We start from the raw sequence: 11,745 nt of genomic DNA, 5'->3' as shown, positions 1-11,745 counted from the left end.
CAGAAAGTGTCAAATGGCCAAATTTATTTCGAACTGTTGACTTTCTTTTTTTTAATTTGGTGATTATACACTAAACGTGATAGGTGCAATATTGCTTGAGGATTTTGGTCTTGTAGGTTTATATGGTTTTAATTTAAAATTGTGTTGGGCTTACTTTTGACCTTATATAAGTGGGATGGGCTATTTGATGGTATTTCATGTAATAGTACATAGATTTTTAGTTAAAATTAAGATTCACCACTTTAAAATGAAAAATTATAGTGGCATTTATGATTTCTTTATAATCCCTCTTTCCTCCAAATATGAGGGGTCTTCAAAAAGTTCAAAGAAAATGTGTATTAAAACTTGAAATTTTTTACATCAAAATAAACATTCCATTTTTCCACAAACTTTTTGAAGTCCCCCTCAGACTGATCTGATTTTCTAGTAGAAGTAATTATAAGTCCAAATCAACATTTTTACAGGAAAAAAAATTATAGGCAATTCAAGTTTTGGGCAATATAAATTTTGCTGAAATGATTAGGAAATTTCAAAAATACATTACTGTTTATTTTTGTTAAAGTATTCCATACTGATTCAAAACAGAAGTGTTTGTATTGCACATAAGTAACATAATTTTCTTTCAATTCAGGTACAGATTTTATGGCCTTATACAGATTACTTTGCTTTGAGTCTTCAAGCAAGTAACAATATAGTCAGTTGAAAATCATCAACCTTACTCATAGAATTACTCTATAGGATATCCAAGAATGTCAAATTACCTTAAAATGGTTGTACAAATAACAAATAATTGTGTACTCTCCCAAATCACTTATTAATTTGCAAGTTACTACTTTTGCTTTCTTAGACAATGCAGCTTGTGCAGTGACTAATTTACACAATTTTCTGTCTAAATGCATATAGTTAATGGTGATAAAATTAGATAATTAATGCTAATAATTTAGAGAATTACAGTTTTCTTTATGTCTGTGTAATTTAGTTTACATATAGCCTTTCAGTTAGTCCATTACTATCTTAATATTCTAAATAGTCTTATGAGTTTATAAAGGGCCTTTTTTGAAGGATATAAGGCCTCTATTTTTTAAGTCAATCCCTACACTAGATTGCCTTTAGCAGCCTGCTTTCACCAAAGATGAAAATGTTCGCACTTTCTTCTTACATTCTCTGTGTCTTAACTCTAGCATGCTAGTTCGTGGTAGGCATTTTCTCAGTGTGCCTGAAGCAGTGCCTTTATGAGGTATGTCCCTTCCACTCTTAAATGAAATACACAAGTTCAAATATATGCATGATAGACATGGTAACACTCTAACACAGGCTCACATGTAGTCACGTAGTTGGGCAGCCATGGGAACAGCTATGTGTGCACACCTCGGAGACTCAAAGGGAAAGTTGAATCTTAACATTTTCCTGAGCCTTTTTGCCTAGATAAACACTTTGGTTATAACTCATCAACGTTTCAGTTGAAATTGCAAGGAATACATGTACATCATTCAGACTTAACCATTGGGGCACACAGTGCAGATACTTTAAAATTCCTTTACACACTGAAGATACTTTAAAATTCCTATACTGGTATAATACACACAGTCATTTTCTCATGCATATGATCCATTTATCTTCACCTAGCCAAGTCCATCGTGATTTAGAAAGCTTAGCAATATAACAGAAGAGGAAAAATGGAGGCTAGAAGGGAAATGACATGGCATGAATTGCTTTTGATCTGTGATATTTAAGCTGTATTCCACAGAAGAGTAAGTTGGGAGTGCCAAGGAGAGAGGAGGTTCCAACTGCCTCCTTCAAATATTTATCTAGGGCTTTTGAAACCTGTCTTTGTTGTCCAGTCATTGCCTGTCTCAAAATACTTACATTGTATGCTTTATCTTTTCTTTTTATATTTTGTCAATATGTGTTGTTTAGTCCATCAGGAGGCTAGGTAGAACTGGAGATGACATAGGGAATGAGGAAGTGCTTGTGTGGGGTATGTGCATGTTTAGCAGGTGTGCTGAATTAATTTCAAGTGTAGAATAGACCCAAATTGGTTCTACCTAAATACTCCTAAATAGTTAACATAAAACACATCCGCCCACCATACCCCCTGTGGCCATGTAATTTCATTTTGACTCCTGTAGTGAATATGTTTGCTTTTTCATCTTTAAGTCTAGATTTTATTTTCTCTTTGTGGTTTACAAATGAATCTTTTGACTTTAGTGACCAAAACCCATATAAACCAGTGTGTGAAATACTGAAAAAACAAACCAAAAGAAATACTCCCTTAGACCACACAAGGATAAGTAGGACTGATAAGTAATAGCAAAAACAGAATGTAATTGTTGGGATGAATTATTAATTAACTGCCTCAAAATGAATTAGAGTTGATTTTGTTACTGCCTTTGCAATATATTTAAAATGGAACTGAAAATTTTTTAAAAATCACTGGAGATATTGAATATACAATAATTTAAGAGTTTAAACAGTATTTAACTAGCCTGCACTGTTTTTTACTTTGGAGTGTTATATTTGGAACATAGTATTTGCTTGGCTGAAATGATGTAGATCACTGGTTTTCAAATTGATTTTTGAATTTTTCTTAGAAATGCCTTAGGGGCCAGCATGTGGGGCAAAAGAAACAAAGCAGGCAGGATTCCTAACTCCCTTATTTTAGCCTGGGCAACCTTACATTTATCTCTTTTGTATATCAGCGTTGTGCTTAGGATTTCAATTAAAAGGAATTCTGCTGAAGAGAAACAAAATACTTTGAAAATTCCTGCCTAGGTCAAATATTAGTAGCAAGGGCTGAATGCTAGAATTTTTTCCCACAGTATTTAAATTGTATATTTTCATAAATTAATTTTAATATCAGAATTTGAAACTAAACGAGTATATTTATCTGTATTAATAAATGCATGTGTTTTGTGAGTGTTTAACTATCTTCACTTTTGTATATACTTATTCAAAAATATGTTAATACTTGCTACTGGGGATACTACAAAATGAGATGGTTCTAACTGTTAAGGCACTTTGGGACAATTAAATACTATGTGCAGAGAAATACAATGACAATGAACATGTCTATGAAAACATGTTAAATGATAACCTAATTGGTGGGTGCCTGGGAGGGCCATAGAAGAGATGGTTCTTGAGATTTTTTTTTTTAATCAAAGTATGTTAAAATGCTTATATTTCTTGTGGTAAATTTAAAATTTTAAGAGTAATACGTTTCCACTGTAACAAATTTTGAGTTGAGCTTATAAGGACAGGGCATGGTAGTAGTCCTATAGTTGGTTGCTCTGTTTCAAACTGACAAGAGGCACTCCATGGAGGGAACCAGATAGTGCATTGGTGACCTTTAAGGGCCCTATTAAGAAACCTGAAGCTTAACTTGCAAATACTGGATCACTGGGAGTCACGATGTATTTTTCTCTGTTTTTCTATGCAAAAATTCGTCATGATTTTCTCAATGACCCCATATAAGAATATTTTGAAATGTCTGTTATTTGAATGACACAATCAGGTTTGTGTCTTAGAAAGTAATTCTGATGGTAATATTCAGAGCAGAGCAAGAATATGAATGAGGAAACAAGTCATACCAGTCGTAAAGGCCCAAGTAAGAAGTAATGATGGCTTCGCCATATTAGCAATGGAGATAGGGAAGAAGGCGTAGACAAATTCAAATGAGCTTGAGGAGAAATGTCAAAAGCTTCCAAGTGATTGATTGTAGGAACTTAAGGAAAGGGAAGGGTCAAGGATAACTTCTGCATTCCTACTATTAATAATTCAGTTGAGTGGATGGCTATTGTCCTTCCCTCGCAGGATATCCTAGGAGGATAAAAGAACACAGGTTTGAGAAAGTGAATGAAGTGAGTTATAGATGTAGGTCCATGAGAATCTGAATATGTAGTTGTGTTCTAGACCTAGATCTGAAAGTGTACAGGTAAACAGCACAGTGTTCACATCTTCACCACCATTTCTATAACTGTGTGACTTTGGACTTCTAAGGCTATTTCCTTGTATGTAAAATAGGAAAAATAATCATACTTACCCCTTCGAGTTGTTAGAGGTAGTTTAGAATATAGCATGTAGTAGTAATTCCATGATTGTTATCAAATATTGTTATTATTTATATCCCTCAGACCTTGGTTTCCTCATCCATAAAATTATGAAGAGGGAGGAAGAGTTGTGCCAGATTATATGATCTGCAATCCTATCTACCTGTAAAGTTTTTCATTCTAAGAAGTTTGTTCTTGCTCTCAATTTATGTATATAAACCAACACAGTTTTACTTAAAAAATGTTAATCATTTCTAGGAACCTGCCACATCAGACTCAGATTCCCCAACAGCAGACTACAGGTGAGTACAAAGAATAATAAGTTGATGCATATGGATGAAGCTAATAGATCGAAAGATAATTATAGAACAGTTTATAAAGCTTCACCAAGGAAGGCAAAGCAGTTGTGTCATTTGTTAATCAGACTTAGACCTCAGAAAAATAGCTTAGATTATTGTGTAGATTGGCATCAGAATGATAAACATGGAGTAAATGATCTTAGAGCAAAAGCATCTGTGGAGGTCCTGTCTAATTAAGAGAGATTGAATAAAATTCCCTTCCTTCAAGCGCGGTTCCCTATTCTTCCCCTTGGTATGAAAGATGTAGCTTGGGTGCATACAAGATTTGTCTCCGTAAGTGAGCAGCTTGAAACTGACTCTTAAAAAAGGAAACCATTGTGACTAATCACTGAGGCTTCAGGGAGAAAAAGGATAAACGGTTGGCCTGGCTTAAAAAGCTATTACAACATAACCAGTGACAACAAGATGGCGAACAATTCTCTATGGACCATTCTATTTCCTTAAGACTTGTTTTCTTTAAGTTTATTTTTTTCAAGTGTCCCTAAAAATTTTCCACAGCCAATTATTTCATTCATGTGGGTACTGAGTAGATAACTTATTCATGATTGTCTTCTAATTAGTGGTTGATTCCTAGTTCAAATTGCCAGGCAACCAGTAATGCCTTTGTAGCTCTTTTGATAAAGCAAGAGAAGTTTTAAAAATGTAAGTTGGTTGTGGAATTCTAAGTATGAAGAGTGGCATTGTGGTAAGAAAGCCACCAAGTAAGTCTCTTAAGAAGGCACATATAAAAATGTATTGGATGTTTTCATTCAGAAATTATCTTCTCTATTACTGCTTTCGGGAATTTAAGGAGATTTTCGTTTGACAACTTTTCAAAGATTTGAGGCAAGTATAATGAAAGTGTTCATCAGATTTTAATTATAAGATAACATGTATCAGAATTTTTCCACAGTTTTGATTACTTGTTTTAATTAAATGTTAACATGTTTCATCAAGGCTATTCAATATATTGATGAGGTGGTCCTACTTTGTAAGCATTCAGAAGATTGATGAAGGAACAAACTTTGCTATAAATATCTGTCGCCTAAAGAGAAAAAAAAAAAAGAATTGCTACTACCACTAATATCATGGCTATTTTTTTAAAGAGCAAATCATTTTAAAGACTATTTCAACAATGTAAATGATAGAACTTCTTCCCCAGTAACCTCATAAACATCTGTCTCTCCTAATATGTCTGACTTCTGATTCTTGATTATTTTGGGCATGGAGTGAGTAGAAATAAGACAATTTACTTAGAAAAATCGTTAAAAAGAATTTGAGCTTTCAAAAAAATCTGGATTTTACTTATTTATCCACTAGGGTAAATAGGAAGTAGAAAACTTGAGTAGATGGTATTAGGGAAATTTACTTAATAGTCACTTAGATTTTTAGCAGGTAGACCTGTTAGTGTGCTGCATTTTAGTAATAGGGAGCATTTCCAGATTCAAGGACAATTTATGCCAGAGCAAATGTGCTAAGAGCCAAAGAATTTCCCTAAGGGGGAATTTTAGATTGTTCAACATAATTTTCTAAATTATTTTTCTGAAACAGATTTTGGAGAGCAGGCATTTTGCTCTAGTCAAGAAAACTTTGATCTTTTTAGTTAACACTGCAGCCTACCTATTACCTTCTTGTTTTTCTGCAATTTGGGTCATATTATTGGCTGAAGTACTCTATCTTTTCTTGGTTATTCTGTTGTGGTTCCCCCCACCTTTTTTTTTCCCCTCCTGTGAGTCTCCAAAGTATCTAAGTGCTAAAAGGAAGAGAGACCATCCTGGCATTTCTTTGGGTGATTATGAAAGATTTTGTGTTTCTGTCCTCATACATTTAGAACTAAGTAGAGTCATGCCTTCTGGAGAGAGGAGCTAAATGGGCAGTTTACATTCCTTATTCCCATTAAATTTGTTTCTCAGTTTCTAAATTATCCTGTTTTATCTGCAAATGCATGTGTTCAGTAAGTTGTTTATGTATTTTTATGAGTATGGCTTCTTTTCTGCTCCTTTACCCTGGTTATCTTAGTACCACTGAGAGGCAGCTATATTAGTTTATGATTATTATGAAACAATAACTGGCTTTTTCCAAGTACCTCAAAGCACTTTTAGTGTCACAGTTTTGTTTTTGAAGGTAATTTAGGCACAGAGTTTGTCTTTTGCAGGTCAAGTAATTTCATCTGTAGTTACCTACATGGAATTTATGAGTAGACTTTGGAGTTTGTTTCATTTAGTTACTTTACTTTTAAATTCACATCTAAAGGTTAAGAAATGAACTAGCCTCTGGTGTTGTATTCCTGGACTTTCATGCTAGCTGGGATAATAGGGCATTTAGGAGCCTATAATAGCCCTGCCTTTTGGACTAGGCCCAATCCATTACATTTGATGTTCCTTCAGGTTTTCTCATTTTCTCTGTTCTTTCAGCCTACATGATTTTGTTTCTTAAAGCCACGATTAAAAGGTACAGTCATACATCCCACAGTCAACTTTGTTCTTTTTGTTTATTGTGGGAGGAATTTTCAGACCATACCTTTAGAGAAATTAAAAAAAAAAAATAGCTTTTGTCCAAGAAGGAGAGGACTAATTTAATTTTTCTTTCTCTCCTTCTTCTTTCTTTTTTTCCCTTTCTTTCTTTTTTTCTTTCTTTCTTTCTTTCTTTCTTTCTTTCTTTCTTTCTTTCTTTCTTTCTTAAAGCCAAATGTTGAAAAATAATGCAGTGTGATTATTTTAAATTAGATTAAGAAGATTGAAAGTTTGTCCTTGCCGGAATTTGTTTTGCTCAAAATCTACAAGTGGCCAGGCTCTGACTAACTCATGCTCGTATTTATTATTACACATTGCAGGTAAATGGTATCCCTGAAGAAAGAAAACTGACTGAAGCAATGAATTTATAATCACACACTATAGCAGCTATGGCTTAATTCTTTTCTCTTCCAATAATGCATGAGCTTTTCTGGCATATGGTGTGCATGTTGACAGTATTAAGTATGTACCAAATAATAAGATGTAACTTTCACTTTATTAATGTATTTTTTTTGTACTTAAAGCATTTTTGACAATTTGTAAAACATTGATGACTTTATATTTGTTACAATGAAAAGTGACCTTTAAAATAAATATTATTAATGAAGCCTAATGCCTACTGAACTTTACTTGAGAAAAATACTCTATTGCCTCCTATTTATTAGGAATTTTGTATTTGCTAGGAACATGTTCATGTGTTCATCATCATTAAAGAAGATTTTTAAACATAATTATTTAATATTATTATTATTATTTTTAATTTGCCCAGAGAAAGACAGATAGAGGGAGATGGAAAATGAGAAAGGAAGCTGCCAGGTCTGGGACTCAATCTGTGGTTGATCATGTGGGAGTTCAGTGCCTTACCCACCACACCACCTGCCAGCCCCCATTAAACAGATTTTAAGAACTTCCTCTAAACATATAAAATATCTGTGTTTTCATGTTACAAGTGATCAAGTCATTTAAATAATACTTTGGCTCTGCAGCCTTTCGAGCCTATTGTTTTATATCCCACTTCTTGGAGTATTTTAGAGTAAAGCAACTTTTATGGATTGTGAAACTGATGAGATCCAGTTTATGTGAACAGCCCTGGGGGCATATTTACCTGACTACATAATCAGATGTTTGGTTTCAGAAGCAAGCCATGGATGGAATAGCTACCTGCTAATAATCACATGAATTAGCTCGAAAACCCCAGTTTCCTGCAGTAGCTCTAATGTTTAAGGCTTAGTAGAGTTTCCTTGTATCTTGTTGGTCTGCTTCATGCATCTCAGACACTATTGGATTAATGCAGCCAGCAGGCCAGGTAGTATATAGCTTTTGTTGTAGACTGGACTAGATGAATTGGAAAACCTCTTACTCTGCTGTGGTCAAATTTCTGTGTAAATTGGTCAGAGATGCCTAGGGGGACTACACTATCATGTTATTGACATTGGGGCTCCCACCTCTTCCTAGGATATAACAGCAAATGTAGGTTCTTTTATCTCTTAAAACTACATTTTTTGTGGAACTAGCAGATGGCATAATGGTTATTTCACTGGACTCCCATGTAGACGACCATGGTTCGAGTCCCAGACCTGGTGGCTTAAACTCACACCAGGCACATGTGTGTGCATGCCCAAGATCCTGAGGATAAAATGGAGGAGAAGGGATTGTGGCATGACCATCCCCCCAGGGGGTGATTTTTCACTTTCTGTCTCTCTATCTCCCTCTGCCTTTTTGGCGAGCACATGAGCCCTATAGCAAAAACTTCTCCAAAGAAAAAATCCTATATATTTTTCCTTTCTAAGACAGCTAAGGTATTGCCATTTGCGGTTCTCCAGGAGTGATCAACTTGAGGTTGTAGATCTATGGCATCAGGGTCATGTCCTAGGAGGAAGGAAAAGCCACCAAGGCTCCAGGAAACTTGATGTTGGCACAGAGGCAGAGTTCACAAGCTCAGACCCTGCCAGGTGAAATCAAATGTTCCTGGTGAGCAGAAAAAATAAAAAAATAGTACATGATAAGTGAGCAGAAAAAAAAAAAAAAAAAAAAAGTACATGATTGACAAACCAGGAACTACAAGCCGGAAGTCAGGAACTTTCATCTAATAAGCCATCATGGGGTAAGAAAATGCAGTAGCATTGAGTTTTGTATTGACCATATTGATGATTTGAACGCAGATAAAAATCGCTAGACAGCACTTCACAAATCTTTGATAATAGCCTAAATCTCTTCAATTTACCCTGAAAAATTGATCTTGCCTTTAGTTTAATTTATATATATATATATATATATATATATTTTAAGTTTGTGATAGGGCACACGTGCTTGTCAGAGGCAGAGGTCAGGGGTTGGGTAGCTGGATGTAGGTGAGGCTGAGGCTGAGAAAGCTCCACCTAGATAGAGAGCATGGCCACACCATTATCTCTTCTTCATTCTTCTCTTGGTATTTCAGGTATGCATAAACACACACCTGGTGTGTTTTTCAAGCCACCAGGTGTAGGACCTAAACTGCATAGTTGGTCATGTGGGACCTAGCTGTCTTAACTACCATGCCACTAGCTGGCCTTTGACTTAATACTTTGTAAAGAAGCCCAAATATTTCCTCCTTGGTTGTTGCTACCTAATAGTTACTACTACATGTGTGTAAAAAAAAAAAAGGGGGGGGGGCGGATTCTGCCATATGTCAAAGAAATTTTTTTTAAGGTTTATTTCTTTTACATGTGACAGAGTGGCGCCCTCAAGTCTTTACATTGTGATTCTCTCCTAAGCCCTCAGCCAGCCAGGATCATAGATGTACCTATGGTCCACACCCAGGTGTTCACATACATTGGAACATGATCTCAGAACCTGGCCCATATACCAAGGATTTATATTTCAACTACATACCCTCACAGAAGACAAATGGTGAGTTTGGGATCTCAGTGGTGAATTTAAAACATCTTTTTTTTTTTTTCCTCTTTTTTCCCCTTTGTTCATGATAGTGTAAACACATGACAGAGAGACAGGAGAGAGGAGCACCTTTCACAGAGTCTGGCCCTGCTGTGATATCTTCCATTCTTCTAGCCTATTCAGTTTTGGGCATTCGTGAACATGCTCAGAGTGTTTCAGGTAGACTGGACCAAAGGTTCAAACCATGGTTACCCTGTGGGATTCACCTGTAGAGGACAGATAGGATATGTGGCATGAGTGGATGTAGCTAGATCAGTTCAGCTATTGTAGATATAATTGGAGAAATAATAGCTTTAATTAGGGTGGTTGTGGGAGACTTCAGTGCAATTTAAAAGGTAAAATAGCATTGGTACATTGATAATTTGGAAATGGTGTTAAATAACACAAAGGGGCCAATTCTGATACAGGAGGATTTTTCCTGGTCAGATTATGGTACTAGTCATTGTGATAGAAAATATTGGATAAGAACTAGGATTGAGGAAAAACATATGAGTTCAATTTTATGCAGGGTAAATTTGAGAATGCCTTTGAGAAAACCAAAATGAGCAGGCTATTGTATATATGAATGTGAAGCTCAGAGTAGAGGTCTGGACTGGTGCTATGATTAGTAATTCATCTGGGTAGAGGTAGTCAATGAAGCCACAGGTATTGATGTGAAAACTACTCAGTATGTCACCTAAACATTCATGGGCCACCAAAGTATGTCACAGTTATTGCCCAATAGGCTAGAAATTGGATATTTGCCAGAATCAAATGGTCAGAGAAAGTCTGACATGGTATTTTATTCACATTTCACAAAATTAAAATGTAATATCACATATTCTTATAGAAACTTTATTATTTTTAAAATAATTATTTAATTTTTATTTATTATTGTTATTATTCTTGCTGAAGGGCACATGTACTCACCAGAGAGAAAGTGAGAAAGCAAGTGAGAAAGCAAGCCACCAGGACCAGAACTCCAAGTGCAGTTGGCTATGTGGGAGTCCAGCACCTCAACCACCATGCCACCTGCTGGCCCCAAAGTTGTATTACTTTATTCATAAATCTTACATTGTTAAACAACCATGTACCACAAGGATTTCTCTGGCCAGATAGTTTCACTTTTTGTTTAACAAATAGATTACAGCCTGTCTTGGGTAGTTTCTCATACAGGTTTCATATTATGTATAATAAGAAATGAAAAGGTTCTACTGTTACCTAAATTTGGAGTTCGTGAGTGTATCTAAAGCAAATTAAGTGGTAAGACAATGAGGAAAAATGAGGTAAATTGGCTAAAGAAGAATAATATACCCTTGCTCTTTATTTTTTCTTTTAACATCTCAAAATATATTATTGGATTGAATATCAGGACTATTTTATTCATTCATTAAGTATTTAGTATCTTTTTTTCTAGACATTGAATTTTGCAATGGTGTGAATAAACAGGTGTGTGTTATGAAAGACAATATGCAATGTCTAGTGCACTGCATTAGTTGGTGCTAAGTAAGTATTTGTTGAGGGAAATAATGTCTAATCTGAAGGTTTGAAGGTTAGTAAAAGAGTTTTATAATAGAGAATAGGAATGGAAGCTACTTAAATTATCAGAATAGGACTATCTGAAAAGACACTTAAGACTTGAAGAATCGTCATGTGCAAGTCATGGTTAGCGTTCTTTTCAGAGGAAACAGCATCAGCAGAGATAATATCATTGAAACGGCTGTTTGTAGTTTCTTCCTGGTATTGATTTGTCCTTCTTCTGCCAGCCTTACATGTTTTTCTCTAGGCAACCATTTCCTGCCATACTTCCAATACAGGTACTTCCATTTGAGTCAGTGCCAGATCTCATGTCTGTCTAGTCAGAACACTGTACCTCCCTGGAGAAGGTTTAGACCTCTGATCCAGTAGAGCCTGTGAGACATAATTCAGTTTTAT

General features: G+C 35.3%; 1 protein-coding gene across 4 annotated transcripts in view; it reads left to right on the top strand.

Annotated features, from left to right (window-relative positions):
- SGCE (sarcoglycan epsilon) overlaps window positions 1-7,510 on the top strand; it is an 83,470-nt gene extending 75,960 nt beyond the window's left edge. For all 4 annotated transcript variants that reach the window (XM_014591216.2, XM_014591218.2, XM_006157481.3 and 1 more), the window contains 2 exons: window positions 4,305-4,348; window positions 7,218-7,510. In XM_014591216.2, the coding sequence (XP_014446702.1) occupies window positions 4,305-4,348; window positions 7,218-7,234 (61 nt within the window). In that variant the 3' untranslated portion in view covers window positions 7,235-7,510. The remainder of the gene's footprint in view (window positions 1-4,304; window positions 4,349-7,217) is intronic.
- Window positions 7,511-11,745: the final 4,235 nt, after the last annotated feature.

This window comes from Tupaia chinensis, unplaced genomic scaffold, assembly GCF_000334495.1.
Source record: "Tupaia chinensis unplaced genomic scaffold, TupChi_1.0 Scaffold000544_1, whole genome shotgun sequence".
Taxonomy (NCBI): Eukaryota; Metazoa; Chordata; class Mammalia; order Scandentia; family Tupaiidae; genus Tupaia; species Tupaia belangeri.
This window is presented reverse-complemented; position numbering and strand designations above follow the sequence as displayed.